The following is a 17,963-nucleotide window of genomic DNA, read 5'->3' as shown; positions in this document are numbered from 1 at the left end:
TAGCAAATAGTACTAAAACAATGGGATATCTGCATATAAATGAAAAATATCAAATCCCTCCCTCACAATATATACAGCAATTAACTCAAAATGGATAAAAGGCCTAAATTTAAAGAGCTACCAGTATAAAACAATAGAACAGAATAGAGAATTTAAAAAAAAAATAGACCCATACAAATGTAGTCAACTGGTCTTTGACCAAAGAACAAAAACAATTCAACAGAGAAAGGATAGTCTTTTCAATAAATGATGCTGGAACAACTGGATATCCACATGCAAAAATAAAATAAAAAAGAATCTAGACAGACCTTACACATTTTATAAAAATTAACTCAAAATGGATCATAGATATAAATGTAAAATGTAAAACAATAAAACTCCTAGAAGATAACGTACAAGGAAATCTAGATGAGCTTAAGTTTGGTGATGACATTTTAGATACAGTACCAAAAGCACAATTCATGAAAGAAAAAACTTGGTAGGCTGGATTTCATTAAAATTAAAAACTTCTGCTCTGTGAAAGACACTGTTCAGAGATCAAAACAATAAACCAAGTACTTGCAGAAAATATTTGCAACAAATATCTGATAAAGGACTGGTATACCCAAAATATACAAAGAACTCTTAAAACGCAACAATAAAAAATAATTTAAAAAGCTGATTAAAAAATTGGCAAAAGGTTTTAATAGACACCTTTCCAAAGACATACAGATGGCAAAATAATCATATGAAAAGATGCTCAAAATTATGTCATTAGGAAATTCCAGAGGGCCGGCCGAGTGGCTCAGTTGGTTAAGAGCTCGCTCAAGAGTTTGAGCTCTGAGCAACAGCAGTTCGAGTCCAGCCCGAGCTGAGCAGCCGCTGAGCTGCCAACAGGTAGCAGGATGGCTCAGCTAAAAAAAAAAAAAAAAAAAAAAAAAATTGGAAATTCCATATTAAAACAACAGTGAAATACTGCTACACACCTATCAGAATGGCTAAAATTCAAAACACTAACACCAAATGCTAGCCCAGAAATAGACCCACACAAATATAGTCAACTGATCTTTGACAAAAGACCACATATTGTATATTTCATTTACATGCAATATCGTGAACAGGCAAATCCATTGAGACAGGAAGTAGATTTGTCATATCTAGGAGAGGGACAAAGAGAGTACAGGAAGGTATGGCATTTCTTTTGGGATGAGAGAAATATTCTGGAATTAGTGATGATGGCTGCATAATCTTATGAATATACTAAAAATCAGTGACTTGTATACTTTAAAAAGGTTAAAATAAAGAATTTTAGGTTATATATATTTTAATTGGGTAAAATTGAGTATGACGACCCCTATGACCAAGCATTTATTAAGTTGATAGCTTAGAGAAACTTGTATATGAAACAACAAAAGCCTAAATAAGAACATTTATACTATAATTGTTCATAATAACAAAAATCAGTGTATCCCAGATATCCATCAACAGCGGAAAAGAAAATTTTAAAACAGATCTGTGTTCCCACAGTAAGAACCTCTCCCACAGGAAATTCTGCCAGCAACTCTACCATCCTTCCCCAACCCATTCGCTCTTCCGCCTTCCTACAGGATCACTTCATACTGTATCTTCTCTTGTCAAACCTCAGTCTTCCAATAAATGTCCCCCATTCTCACTCCCTACTGATCACTTCATTTCCTATTTCACTAAGAATATAAAAAGAATCAAAATTTTCACAAGCTTGCCTACCCATTTAGCTGCAACTGTACTCCTAGAACCTGCCTTCTCTCCCAGCCCAGGGAGTAAAATGTCTACGCTCCTAGACGCTGTCCTCTTGATCTGTTCACAAGATCCTCCCCTTCTGGTTTTCTTACGTACATTCTGCTAGCAAATTCTTCCCTGATGGAACGAGAACTGACTCTGGGTGGTGAGCACACAACACAATAGAGAGATGATGTAATATAGAAATGTGCACTTGAAACCTATAATTTTATTAACCAATGTCCCCCCAAATAAATTTAATAAATATTTACAAAAAGAAAAAGAAAGGATTCTATCCTCAAGCCTTGATTTCAGACTTCCAGCCTACGGAGTTATGAGGAGATAAATTTCCATTGTTTTAAGCCGTCACATTTACAGTAATTTGTTATTACTGCCTTAGAGAAAACTAATACAGATTTCATTTAGAAAAGCATATAAAATATCAATTACCTAGGAATAATTCGAACAAAAATGTTAAGTGTTGCAGGCCATTAAAAAATGGACTTCTCATTAAATGGTTTTGGGACTACTGGATGTCCACATTAAAAAAATAATAATGGTTCCCTACCCAGTTAGATTAAAAATGAAATGTGAAAGGCAAAACTATAAAACATTTTGAGGGAAATACAGAAGACACTGAGATGGGGAGGTATTATTTAAACAAGACACAAAGCACAACCCATAGAAGATTTATCACTTCTATATTAAAATTAAGAAGTTCTGTTCATCAAACATCATACACAGAGCACAACGAAAATCCAAAACCTGGGAGAGAAAATATTTGCAAAATAATAAAACAAATGATTAATTCAAAAAAGTGTACACAGACAACGACTATGACCAAATGGGCGGATGATTTGAGCAGCACTTCCTATGTAACCAGTTGTACCATCGTTATGAACACATACTCGAAGTATATGTGATTTCAGAACTGTTTTAAAGTACAGAATTAAAATAGTACCCCAGAAGCTTTATTATTAGACTCACTACTTAATTTTTTAATATATCTAAGTAGTTGAATTTTTTTCTCTCACTTGAAAAAAATGGAAAAAAATTACCAAATTTAAAATTACAGCTGTAAGTTGTGAATGATAATGTTTAATACATTTCTTATGTGTTAAAATTTACTGTCTTTTTTCACAGGTTCAAAGAACATAACCATAAAGGAAAAGACCTCAACGATAGGCAAAAAAGAAAAATTTAAGGTCTCAACTGTCACAGAAAAACCTTGACACAGAAGAACAATGATAGCGTAGGTTCCTACAGCAAGCTTTACAAATATAGATATAGATATTTATAACGAATGTTATGAGATACCTAATTTAACAAAGCTAAGAAATCAAGATTAAATGGCTCTGGTACTCAAAATCATTACAACCAAGTTAAAGTCTCCTAGCAAAGGACAATACCAACTAATAAAACATCCTGACAATATAAAACAAATCATTTTGGAGAAATAGGAAATCCTATAAATACAGGGTGTTTGCTCTCCTTATTCTTTTTTTTTTTTTAAAGATTTCATTGGGGAACTGGGGGAAGGGAACAGCGTTGGGGAATCGGGGAAGGGTAACAGACAAATTGCTGTCTGTTTGTTCTTCAGTCTAGTTGTAGAGGGTGTCGCTTCACTGGCCCAAGTTGGTATTGTGATCATTGCGCTCTTCCCGGGCGAGGCAGATCGGTTGCGGGCCTCTGGACAGCCGCTCACAGCAGCTCACACCTGCTGTGGGCCAGCCCCACTGCAGCCTACGCCATCGCCGGCGACTCATGGCAGCCCAGCTCCAGGTCGAGCTGTTCTTCACCATCTTAGCTGTAGAGGGCACAGCGTCACTGGCCCTCATGTGGGATCTGCACCGGGGCCCTGCTGCTCAGAGCTGGCATCCCAAACCAACTCCTAACCAACGTGCCACTCGGCCAGTCCCTTATTCTTTAAATGTAAAGAAACCAGACTCAACTAGGACTAAAGTAGTGGGGTAGCAGCAATGGCTCCCGGTGTATCTGAACTTTTATGTCTCGGTCATTTCCAGCACTGGCCAACCACTCTAGAAGCTTCCCTGCTGCCCACCCCAATCACCTACTCAGTTCTTCCCAGCACAAGGCAACCCCTGGCATAGCTTCTAAGACCATAAATTAGTTTTTCCAGGTGCTAAACTTCATATGAATGAAATCATACACTTAAATATTTTTTGTCTCGATTCTCGTGTTCAACATTATTTTGGTTTGATACAACTGCATGAATGCCTGCAGAGACAATTCTTTCATTTCAATTACTGCATAGCATCCCATTAATTAATTGTATGGTTATACAATTAATTTACCCATTTGAACTAATGATGGATATTTCATTTGATTCCAATTATTGGAAATAACACTGTGATGAATATTCTTCCATATGACTGTAGTACTACACATATATGCATTTGTTGGATATATAACTAGAATAACTATTTCATGGGGTACACACATTACATATGTGTGAGTGAATGTATTGAAATTTAACAGAAAACTGTCAGAAGGCTTTTCAGAATGCTTCTACCAGTTTATACACACTTGGTATTAGCAATCTTGTAAATTTTAGCCATTTAAGTGGACAGGTAGTGGTACCTAAATGTTGTCTTAACTCAAATTGCCCTCATGACTAACAAGATTAAGCACCTTTTATAATAAACGTATTTTAGCCATTTGGATAGCCCTCTTTGTGAAGTACCTAATAAGTCTCTTGCCCATTTCAATTCAATAATTTGGCATTTTCACATTGATTTGTAGTACTTCTCTGCATTTTCCAGAATAGAGTCCTTTGTTGGCTTTATTTGTTGCAAATATCCCCCACACTGCAGCTGCCTTTTCACTTTCTTCTTGATATTTTTAGGCATATAGTTCAGTTTATCATTTTCCCTTATTAATTAATAGCACTATTTAAGTATTGTCTTTCTTTACTAATGGATATAAAGATATCTGCCTCTGTTATCTTCTACAATATTCATTATTTTACCTTCCATATTTAGATCTACAATTGATCTAAAATTGAAATTTGTGTGTAGTGTGAAGAAGGGCCCCCAATTTTTTTTTTCCATTGTATATCCAATTGGCCCAGAATAATTCATTGAAAACACGGCTCTGCAGTGCCAACTTTGTCATAAACTAAGTGCTCACAAATGTGTTGGTCTAGACGTCTATGGAATTCCTATTTGCTGCAGTGGTCTATTTTCCTATCTTTGCAACAAAACTTAATTACTGTAGCTTCAAAGTCATAAGATCTGGTAGAGAAGTCCTCCAGTTTTGTTCTTCTAACAGTTTGTCTTAGCTATGGTCGGTCTTTTGCATATAAATTTATATTTTCATATAAAATTTAGAAAAGCATGTCAATTTCTTGCTGCAAATTTGATAGGGATTGCATTAAATCTATGGGTCAACTTAATCAGAATACACATTTCTACAATACTGAGTTTTTCAATCAGTTATCATAATGTATCCTCCATTTATGTAGATCTTCAATTTCTCACAACAAGCTTTTATAGTTTTCTGGGTAAAGATCCTGCATATGTCACTGCATTTATTCCTTAGGTTGTTGTTCCTGGTATACAGAATATACTTTTTTTTTTACATTGACCTTATATCTAACAACTTATTGTCCATACCTCTTTATATTTTGTTATTTCATTTTACTTTAACTGCTTTATTGCACTAGCTGGAAATTCCAATTTAGTGTTAAATAGAAATGGTGATGGTGGGCACCTTTAACTCCTTCCTAACCTTAAAGGGAAATTTTTCAACATTCCACTATAATGTTTGTAATACAGTTTTTCTGTTTGTACCTTTTGCCACATGGAATAGGAACAAACTATTGTTCCTATTCCTACTTTACCAGAGTTTTTACCATGAATATTTATTAAATTTTACTTAAACTTTACTGTGCATCTCTTGAGGTTATATAGCTTTACTTCTTTATTCTATTAGTGTGTTAATTACCCTCACTTTATAAATTTTTAATTAACATTATATATTTAGAATGAATCAAATGATGTATTATCCTTTTCATAAATTGTCGGATTCACATCATTATTTTTGTATCTATGTTAATGAAAATGTTAACACTGCAATTTTCTTTAACTGTAATATCTTTTACATATGTTTGTATCAAGGTTATGCTAGCCCCATAATTTCAAGATAATTATTTCTGTTCTCTGCAAGTTTATTTCTTAAATATTTACTTTTTAAATGTTTGGGCAAATTCACCAGTAAAGTGATTTGGGCCTGAAGAGTTTTTGGTTTTGTTTTACCTTGTTTTGTATGTTTGTTTTTTAAGGTACAGGGTTTCAATTGCAGATTCTATTTCTTTAATAGAAGATGATTCCAATTTTCTATCTCTTCATGTCAATGCTGGTAAGTTTTATTTTCCTAGAAACTAGATAGATCATCTGATCTTTTAAATTTACTGTCATACTATATTGGCTTATCACATGGTCTTATTGTCTTTTAATATCTATAGAATCTATAGTGACGTTTTCATTTTTGATTAGGGTTGAATATAACCCTTGTTTCTAAGTCTGGGTGGGGATTTCCTTATTTAGTACTTTTTACAAACAACCAACACTGTTGATTTTGGGGGGCTATATGAATCATCTCTATCATACGTTTGCTTTCTATTTCATTAATTTGTGCACTTATGTTGTAGTCTCTTCCGTTTTCTTATCTTTATTTATCCCTTCTTTGGAATTAATCTTCTGCTCTTTTTCTGACTTCTTGAGGTTATGTTTAGAAAGCTGATCTTCAAGCTTTTTAAAATCTTTTCTAATAAACGCGTTTAAAATTATAAATGTCTCTCTTGGCAGCTTCATACATATTTTTATGTATCATCATTAAGTACAAAGTATTTTCTAATTTTTAGTATAAGTTTTTTGACCAATTGCTTTTAAGGATTTTATTAATTCCAGACATTTTAGGGTTCTTCTAGTTACTTTTGTGTTCATTTCACTGTAGTCAAATATTTTGTATGATTTCAAACTTTTTTAAATGTTTCCTTAATTTTTCAATTACACTTGGCAGACAATATTACATTAGTATCAGGTGTACATCATCATGATCAGAGATTTACATAACTTATGAAGTGATCACCCTGATGAGGCACAAATCGTACCCATCTGACATCACACAGGTCATCACAGTATCGATTGCCTTCCCTATGCTGTACTTTATACCCCCATGACTATTTTTATCTCTGGCAATTTGTACATGTTAATCTCTTCCCCCCTTTCACCCATCCCCACTCTCCTCTCATCTGATAATCATCAATTTATTCTCTGTATCTATGAGTTTGTTTCTGTTTTGTTTGTTCATTGATTTTATTTTTTAGATTCCACATAAAACAGAAATCTTTTAAAATTTGTTGAGGTTTGTATTAAAAGCCAGCATATGATAAATTTTGGGAAATGTTCATATGTAATTGAAAACGATGTATATTTCTGTAGTCATAAGATAATATTCTCTCAAATGTCAAAGAACACAAGATTATTAATTATGTTGTTCAAATCTTTTATATCTTTAATTGTTTTCTTTGGTCTCCTCGTACTATCAGTTACCAAGACAACTGGGTTAAAAATATGCCACTACAATTTCTCTCTTTCTATTCTGTCAATTTTTACTTTACTTAACATAGTTTAAGGTATATATAAATTCAGAACTGTTACATCTTCCAGGTAGATACCTGACTTAAAACCTTTCTTGCCTGATATTAGTATAGCTCTACCTACCGTCTTTTGTTTAGTGATTGCAGAATATATCTTTCTTCTATCCTTTTACTTCAACATTTCTAAATACTTTTATACTTTCTGTATCTTTTCTAAGCAGCATATAGCTAGCTTTTGTTTTTATACCCCCAAAAACCATTAGCTAGTCATTAGAATTATTTAGGCTCTTGTATTTAGTGCAATTGGGATGTTTATTGCCTTACATTTAGTGTAATTATTGACATATTTGGAGATAAATACACTATCTTACTACTTCCTTTATATTCATCCCAACAGTACTTTGTTCCCTTTCCATTGCTTTCTTGTCTTCTAAATCCATTAAGTAGTATTCTCAATTTCCCCTCTATTAACCTGATATACAGTTATTACTTTTAATTTTTACATTACCTAATGATTACAATGGTAATCTTTGTAATGACGCATCTTTATTAATGTCTACTATAAATTAGTTCTTTTATCAATTCCCACATGATATGAGGATGTTAGTACCTTTAAATACCATTTACCCTCCTTCCTGACTTATGTGCTATTATTTTCATACATTTGAATTTTGTTTATATTTAAGTCTCTATTACTATTACAGTCTCATATAATAAATAATCACTTAGGTATACCCTTTTCATTTTTCCCTTACAGTATCTAGAATCATTTTCTTCTACTTCAATAGCATTTCCTATATTTATTTAGTATTTCCTTTACGGCAGGTATGCTGTTGTCAAATTCTCTCAGTTCTTGTTTTAATGAAAAGTCCTATTTTGTTTTCATTTTCTAAGAATATTTTACTGGGTGCAGAATTTTAGGCTGATTATTTCCTTTCAGTCACATGAAGACACCATGTCTTCTAGATTCCATCTTTTCAGTTAATAAATCAGCTGTCTGTCTTAGTGTTGCTCCTTTAAAGGAAATATGCCTTTTTCCCCCTCTGGCTGCTTTATAATCCTTCTCTTCCTGTTTGGGATTTATTCAGTTTTACTGTAACATTTCTAAGTGTTAGTTTATTTGTACTTCTCCTCCTTGGTGCTCATGGGACTTGACCTATTTTGTCACTTTTGAAAATTCTCAGTTATTGAGATTTCAAATAGTGCTATATATTATTTTCTCACTCCTCTTCTTCTGGGCTCTACTTACACTATGTTAGACCAGTTCCACATGTCCCTTACACCGTTTTCCCTCTTCTATTTTTCATTCTTTGTCTTTCTATATTTTGGTATTTCCTTCTGACCTATATTCTATTTCATTAATTCTCTCCTCAGCTGTGTCTAACCTGCTGATAAAATCCTAATTATATTAAAGTTTCTGTCTGAAAACACCATTGTCCTATAGGTATGTTTCTAATGGCTGTTTTTTTTTTTCATAGCTTGTAGTTTTCTAAGCTTTATTACTTTTTTAATTTTGTAGCAGATATTGCATATGATGTACTAAAGAAATAATCTCAGCCTCTGTGTAATAGCATCTTCCTCAAGAGCGATTTTCTTTTGCTTTGTAATCTAGTTAGGCTATGAGGAGATCACCATAATCCTATGAAAGGATGTGATGATTCAAAGGTAGGTTTATCCTAACTAGTAGGTTCAGAACTTCAGGAACCAAACTAAATCTATTAGTGTGTAGCAAAGCCCTTTTCCTCAGCACATTTTGAAATCCAATTTTGGACCTCCTTATTGATTGACAGATGCTCTGCTCAGTTTCTCAGGCAGTTTTCAGGATTTATAATTGTCTCAAGAACAAAAGTTGCACAAAATGCCAATCTTACTTCTCTTTACATTCTAACTCTCCTACATTTTGACCCACAAATTTTCACTTCCTTGATAGTTCTATGATGCCTTAAAAAGATGTAATTCCTAACTTTTCTCAGTGAAAGTAAGTCTAAAATCATCTATTTCACCACTGAAAAAGAATTCCTCCAAACACATGTCTACTAAAACCTCAGCAAAGTAGCCTATTTATTAAACTATATCTACTAAAAATAAAATCAGTTTCAAGGTGGTAAAAATTTTAAATTAGTCTATACAATGGATACATAATAGTGACCTTTTTAAATTACATAACATTTGACAAATAAACCTGATGCATACTGTAATCCACATATAATAGCAAACTTGAAAAAAAATATACTAACGGAAAGCATCAAAATTTAAGAATGCTACAAACTCTAAAGATAACAAAAAAATATAATTTTACTGCTCATAATTTTACTAATATTTTTTTTAAATGCAAAATCCACAAACAATAAGTGTTGGTGAGGGTGTGGCGAAAAAGGAAACCTCATGCACTGTTGGTGGGATTGCAAATTGGTGCAGCCACTATGGAAAACAGTATGGAGGTTCCTCAAAAAATTAAAAATATAACTACCTTAGGATACAGCAATTCCACTTCTAGGTATTTATCCGAAGAAATCCAAAACACCAATTTGAAAAGATATATGCAACCCTATGTTCACTACAGCATTATTTACAACATCCAAGATATGGAATCAACCCTAAGTACCCATCAATAGACAATCAAATAAAGAAGAGGTGGTACATACATACAATGCAATATTACTCAGGCATAAAAAGAAAGAAATCTTACCATTTGCAACAACATGGGTGGACCTAGAGGGTATTATGCTAAGTGAAGTTAAGTCAGACAGAGAAAGACCAATATGCATACCACGTGATTTCACTTATATGTGGAATCTAAAGAACAAATTAAATGAACAAACAAAACAGAAACAGGCTCAGAGATACAGAGAACAAACTGATGGCTGCCAGATGGGAAGGGGATTAGAGGGTTGGGTGAAAAAGGTGAAGGGGTTAAGAAGTACAAATTGGTAGTAACAAAATAGCCACAAGGATGTAAAGTACAGCATAAGGAATATAGTTAATGATACTGTAATAACCTTGTATGGTACCAGGTGAATACCAGACTTATCAAGGTGGATAACTTCATAAACTATATAAATGTCTAACTACTATACTGTACACCTTAAACTAATATAAAACAATACTGAATATTAATTATAATTGAAAAATAAAAATTAATAACAATGCAAAACCCAGAAAAACAGTAAAGCATCATCCATATCTATAACATTTTTAATGAAGTCTTCAAAATAATTTACAATTTATTTTATTAAATTCTCATAAAGGAAAAATAAACAATGTTATTTGTGCAGATGCTAAAATTACCAAGACTGATAATTACATCCTTCTACGCGGAAGTTCACTATGGGAAATTCTGAGGTAGGTAAGCATATAAAATCTGAGGAAATTTCATTCAACTGGTGAGCAACAACTCTCTTGCTTTGATTTTACTCAAATAGTACTCATGTCTCTCTTATCCATTCACTTCTATTAAGATCCTTCCCTGAGCATTGGGAGACTCATTATTGTTACTGTGAACTATGCTGCCTCTTTCATGAAGCAGCAGCTATCTCATTCTGTTCAGTATGAACCAATATCTGTAATATATGCAAAGATGTTAAGCAGATTGATAGCGCCTTAATTACTACAGCACAATTCATCTTGTTATCACAGCAAAAACTCAACAAAAAAAAAGTTAGCGATATTAAAATATAAAACGAAATGCAATGTATAAATTATATAAAACAAAATTGACTCATTAATTTTAATGTTTATAAAAATATAAAGTATAATATTGAATTTTATTGGACTACAAAAATGAAAGTTAACAAAATCACCCAAAGGAGAGGTCTTAATTTTTTTAAATGCCATCATTCTGTCTTCAAATAAAGTAAAAAATATATGTTTGAAAGTGAAAGTAGAACACATCACAATTTGGCAGAAAACTGTATTTCATTTAAATATATATTAGCACTAATAAGTATAATTAATGCATACAGAATAAGTATATCTACAGGATCAGTAATTTCATGCTAAAAGTTTAAATGAATATGTAGTGTCTCAACAAAGGAATCATTTCCCAGGTTTTACAAAGAGAAATGAGTACAACAAAAATTCTATTTTAAAACTCATATACCTAGAACACTTAATAAATATAAAATTAATACTATTTCCAACAAAAAGAGTCTTATGGTTATGAATAGGCAATTCACTAAACAGGAAATACAAGTGGCAAGTGAACAGCAGAAGACACTTCTTCACAATAGTGAACAGTGAACCAGGATACGTGCATGAATATATCGGTATAATTTACATCCACTGAGTTGGCAAAAGGAAAATATCCTCCCCATTACCAAGTGTTTGTGGGAATATGAAGAAACAGAGACACTCATACCTGGCTGGTGGAAGTATATATTACATCGGTGACTTGAAGAGCAATTAGGCAACATGTAGCAAAGTTGAGGATGTGAATATTCTCAGACACAGCAATTTCATTTTTAAGTACATACCATCCAGAAACTCTAGCATGTGTGCATGAGAAGACCATATAAGATGTACAAAGTAGCATTTTTAAACAACTAAAAAGGAAAATCTACCAAAATGCCATAAGTTTTGTATTTCACAGGAAATGAGATGAAACTAAAGAAATGCTTTTAAATTTTACAAATGACAATAAAACAAGAGTGCAAAAAAAGAAGGAATCCCAAGCCATATAATAACAAAGTTAAAAGTTATTTTAGTAAGCAAAATTGCTTGTCTGAGTTAAATGTAATATAGACACTGGTAAGTACAACTAATGTAAATAAGTATATCTACAGGATCAGAAACCATTTTAAAGTCAATCATCTGCATTAATGATAGCTACATACAAAATGTATTTTTTTGTGCCTTTGCTACATAATGTAATATCATTAGTTGAAATAAATATGGGGAAAGGCCAAGAATGTCTCCCTGAAAATATTTAATAAACACCACTATTATACAAACATAAAATACCACAGTGACAAATTTTCTCATCATACTTCAGCCTAACGTACTCACCAAGTCTTAGTGTTAACTTCGTACTTATAAAGATCATCAACCAATCCGTATTTGTTGCCTGGCAGTGCTTTATAGCCTCCATGAACATAAATGGACTTTGTTATTTCGTCATACACACTGGTATGACCATATCCGCCTTGGACAATAGCTCCTTTAGTTTCTGGAACAAGCCAAGTGTTTGATGCTGCAAGAGAAAGAAGATAAACCGTGAACTTCAATTAGTAGTTAAAAATATAACTAATACATCACTGAACTACCAACAACTTAATTCTAACACCACATTTTTATGAGTAAATAAAGTATACCTAATATTCATTTAATCAAGAAACTATTATTAATTATGTGCTAGGTAGTATGTTAGATGGTAGAGGTTGAGTTGAGTAAGACTTGTCTTTCTGCAGATTAAATTAAACTGTGAAATATTGAAACTGCTCATTTTTTGTGCATGCACGAGAAAACAGAAAATTTTATTCCCACATACATTTCTGTATTTGTAAGTAACCGGAAAAAGTTGTTAACAAATAACTTATGAGAATCCACTGTGTGACAGGCTCTGAGTTAGCCACAGATATTATAAAGATACAAAAGATATGATCTTTGTCCTTCACAATTTTTTGCACATACTGATCCTGTATCTCTTCAGACAGAAATGAAATGAAAAAGAAGGAATCTTGGACCATCAGAAAAGAACAGAGCAGAAATATGAGTAAACAAAATAGACTATCCTCCTCTGAGGTTTATAAATCATATTTGTTAAAGGAAACAAAAGTTATAACATCATCTGATACTCAAGACAATGAAATTAAAAAGTAGGGACAAAGAAGGGATGTAAATGAAAGCAAGGTTTCCACACTTCACTTGAAGTTTTAAAATGTTGATACTCAGAAATTGTGATAATCCACATATATATGTTTTCATATCCAGAGCAACCTCTAAGAAAACTATACAAAGAGATACACTCAAGAATACTATAACTATCGGGTCATCAGGAAAGTCATGACGTATTTTTCTATGGTTTTCAATGCAAAAATGTGTCATGGCTTTCCCACAACGACCCAATAAATCAAGATGAAATTCTAAAAACTGTTCAAGTAACCCACAAGAGATAAAGGGAAACAGTTACAAAAAACAAAAACAAAAAAACAGAAAACAAAGAAAACATCAGACTTAGGCACTAACATATGAAAATTAACTTAAATGTAAATCTTGCATTTATATAACACTTTGAAAATGATAAAATTATAGAAATGGAGAACTGATTGGTGATTTTCAAGGGTGAGGGATGAGAGGGGTGAAGGTAGAGGGAGGTGGGTGTGGCTTAAAAAGGCAATGTGAAAGATGCTGTGGTGATAGGACTATTTTGTATCTTGATTCCTGGTAGATACATAAAACAACATATCATAAAATTGCACAGAACTAAATACATACACACGTACACACAAATGAGTACAAATGAAACTGGAACTCTGAATAAAATCAATGGATGGAATCAATGACAATATCCAGATTGCGATATTGTACTATATTTTTACAAGATGTTGCCTCCAAGGAAAACTGTATAAAGGGTACACAGGATCATGTGTTATTTCTTACAAGTGTTTGTGAATTGACAAATATCTCAAAATTGAAAGTTTAATTTTAAAAAGATACATTCACCTTACTTGTAATGAGCAATTCATCATGAAATACAGTACTTCACTCAACTCTTTGCAAACATCTTTAAAAAATTAAAAGTATAAGAGTTATGACACAGGTCTAACACCAAAGTGTGTGTATTCTTAAATACTACAGCAGTTATTTCTCAAGGTTTAGTCATGTGCAATTCAGTCAAGGAAACCACAGGTGATATGGTAGTTTCACATGAAAAATTATGAAAATAATTTTGTTAACAATACAGGTGACAGTGAATTTTATCAAACATTCAAAAAAGAATTGTCACCTATGCTCCTCAAACTATTTGAAAAAATCCAGAAGGAGGGAAGGCTCCCAAGCTCATTTTACAAGGCCACTATCACCCTGATCCCAAAACCAGACAAAGACATTACAAGAAAAGAAAACTATAGGTCAATATCCCTAATGAACACAGACGCAAAAATCCTTAATTAGCAAACAGAATTCAGCAATAAAGAAGATCATACACCATGATCAAGCGGGGTTCATCCTTAGTATGCAAGGTTGGTTCAATATGCTTAAATCAATTAATGTGATACACCATATTACCAAAATGAAAAATAAAAATCATATGGTCATATCAATAGATGCAAAAAAATCCTTTGACAAAATCCAGCATCCATTTATGATAAAAACTCTTAGCAAAGTGGGAATAGAGGGATTATACCTCAACATAATAAAGGTCATATATGATAAACCCACATCCAACATCATACTGAATGGGGAAAACAAAGTATTCCCCTTAAGATCAGGAACAAGACAAGAATGCCCACTTTTATTCAATATAGTACTGGAAGTTCTAGCCACAGCAATAAGACAAGAAAAAGAAATAAAAGGCATCCAAATTGGAAAAGAGGAGGTAAAGTTGTCATTATATGAAGATGACATGATACTATATAGAGAGAGCCCAAAAAATTCCACCAAAAAAACTATTAGAACTGATAAATGAATTTAGTAAAGTGGCAGGATACAAAATTAATATCCAGTAATCAGTTGCATTCGTATACACCAATAAAAATCTATCAGAAGGAGAAATTAAGAAAACAATCTCATTTACAATTATTTCAAAAACAATAAAAGACTTAGGAATAAATTTAACCAAGGAAATAAAAGACCTGTACTCAGAAAATTCTAAGACATTGAAGAGAGAAATTAAAGAAGATACAAACAAATGGAAACTATACTACACTCATGGATAGGAATAATTAATATAGTTAAAATGTCCATACTACATAAAGCAATATATAGATTCAATACAATCCCTATCAAACTATCAATGACATTTTTCACAGAACTAGAATGAATAACCCTAAAATTTATATGGCACCATAAAAGACCCTGAATAGCCACAGCAATCTTGAGAAATAAGAACAAAGTGGGGGGTATCGCGCTACCTGACATCAAATCATACTACAAGGCTAGAGTAATCAAACCAGCATGGTATTGCCATAAAAACAGACATAGATCAATGGAACAGAATAGAGAGCCCAGAAATAAATCCATCTGCATATGATCATTTAATCTATGACAATGGAAGCAAGAATTTACACTGGGTAAAGACAGTCTATTTAATAAATGGTGCTGGGAAAACTGGACAGATACATGCAAAAAAGATGAAACTGGACCACCTACTTATGCTATATACAAGAATAAATTCAAAATTGGATAAAGACTTAAATGTAAGACCTGAAACCATAAAACCCCTAGAAGAAAATATAGAAAGTAAACTCACAGATTACCCTTAGTAATATTTTACTGATATATCTATCCCCTCAGGCAAGGGAAACAAAAGAAAACATAAACATGTGGGATTACATCAAACTAAAGATTTTTTTCACAGCAAAGGAAAGCATTAATAAAACAAAAAGGCATCGTACTGGATGGGAGAAAGTATTTGCCAATGATACATCTGATAAAGGGGTTAATATCCAAAATTTATTAAAAACTCGTACAACTCAACACCAAAACAACAAAAAACCCAATTTAAAAAATGGGCAGAGGACATGAACAGGCATTTCACTAAAGAGGACATACAAATGGCCAATAGACATATAAAAAAATACTCAACATCACTAATCATTAGAGAAATTCAAATGAAAACCACAATGAGATACCACCTCATTCCTGTCAGAATGGCCATTATTAATAAATCAACAAACAACAGGAGTTGTCCCGGGAGTGGAGAAAAGGGAACCTTTGTGCACTGTTGGCGAGACTGTGATTGGTGCAGCCACTATGGAAAACAGTATGGAGGTATCTCAAAAAATTGAAAATAGAACTACCTTATGACCCAGCAACTCCACTCTTGGGTATCTAGCCAAAGGAATCCAAAACATTAATTCAAAAATAAAAAAAATATGCACCCCTATGTTTACTGCAATAGCCAAGATATAGAAACAACCGAACTGACCATCAATAGACAACTGGATGAAGAAACCGTGGTACATTTATACAATGGAGTATTACTTTGCCATAAATAATGAAATCTTACCATTTGCAACATGGTTGGATCTAGAGAATATTATGCTAAGTGAAATAAGTCAAACTGAGAAATACAAATACCATATGATCTCACTGATATGTGGAATCTAAAGATCTGAATAAATGAGCAAACTAATCAGAAATAGACTCAAAGATACAGAGAAAAAACTGATGGTTTCTAGATGGGAGAGGGTGGGGATAAGGGAGAAGGTGAAGGGATTAGAAAGTGCAAATTAGTAGTCACAATATAGTCACAGAGATATGAGATACAATATGGGGAATATAATCACTAATGTTGTAAAGATTATGTAGGGTGCCAGACAGCCACAGGACTTATCAGGGAGATCACTTCATAGACTATGTAGGTGCCTGACCACTGTGCTACACACCTGAAGCTGAAGTAGAATACTGACTGTCAACTATAATTAAACACACACACACACACATACACACACACACACGCACGCGCGCAGTCTGACAACTAAGTTTGCAAACTTGCCACCACCAAAGCGCTTACTTTGCTAGCACTGTACAAACAGCTCAGTAAGCTTTCATAACCTGGGTTTATCAGTATCTCACAGCTGTCTTTGTGTCGACATGTGGCAGTGTCTTGCTGAGTGGCATTCATTATTGTTGCATGTTTTTGTGTGCTGTTGCGAGAATGTCTGAGCTTGAATTAGAGCAACGAAAAAACATTAAATTTCTTGTTAAACTTGGCAAGAGTGGAAGTGAAATCAGGGACATGTCAGTCCAAGTTTATGGGGATAATGCCATGAAGAAAACGGCAGTGTACAAATGGATTAAATGTTTTTCTGAGGGGAGAGAAGGCATCACTGATGAAGAGAGGTCAGGGCGGCCAGTAACAAGTACAATTGATGGAAAATTTGTCAAATTGTGTGTCAATATCGTCAGCTGACTGTGAGAAGCATAACAGGCCAAGTCGACATCGATGGAGAAACAGTCAGGAAAATCTTAACTGAAAATCTTGGCCTGAGAAAGGTCTGTGCAAAAAGGGTTCTGAAAGCAGCTGACCGATGAACAAAAGCAAAGGAGAGTCAAAGTTTGCCAAGACCTTTTGGAGAGGCAAGATGATGTTTTGAGCCGTGTTATCACTGGTGATGAAACATGGGTGTACCAATATGACGCTGAAACAAAGTGTCAAAGTGCATGATGGAAGTCAGCCAATTCTCCATGACCAAAAACTCCGTCAGTCCAAATCAAGAGTCAAAACGATGTTGCTAACCTTTTTTGATATCAGGGGGATTGTTCATTATGAATTTGTACCAACTGGACAAACAGTTAACCAGGTTTACTATTTGGAAGTGTTGAAAAGGCCGCATGAAAAAGTTAGATGAAAACGACCTGAACTTTTCACCAATAATTCATGGCAACAGCATCACGACAATGCACCAGCTCACACGGCACTGTCTGTGAGAGAGTTTTTAGC

General features: G+C 33.4%; 1 protein-coding gene across 10 annotated transcripts in view; it reads right to left on the bottom strand.

The window, feature by feature from the left end:
• The window catches only part of ATRNL1 (attractin like 1), a 625,874-nt gene that overhangs the window by 538,502 nt on the left and 69,409 nt on the right, over positions 1 to 17,963 (bottom strand). For all 10 annotated transcript variants that reach the window (XM_019660096.1, XM_019660105.1, XM_019660104.1 and 7 more), the window contains exon 9: positions 12,365 to 12,548. In XM_019660096.1, the coding sequence (XP_019515641.1) occupies positions 12,365 to 12,548 (184 nt within the window). The remainder of the gene's footprint in view (positions 1 to 12,364; positions 12,549 to 17,963) is intronic.

Source organism: Hipposideros armiger, unplaced genomic scaffold, assembly GCF_001890085.2.
Source record: "Hipposideros armiger isolate ML-2016 unplaced genomic scaffold, ASM189008v1 scaffold_311, whole genome shotgun sequence".
Lineage (NCBI taxonomy): Eukaryota > Metazoa > Chordata > Mammalia > Chiroptera > Hipposideridae > Hipposideros > Hipposideros armiger.
This window is presented reverse-complemented; position numbering and strand designations above follow the sequence as displayed.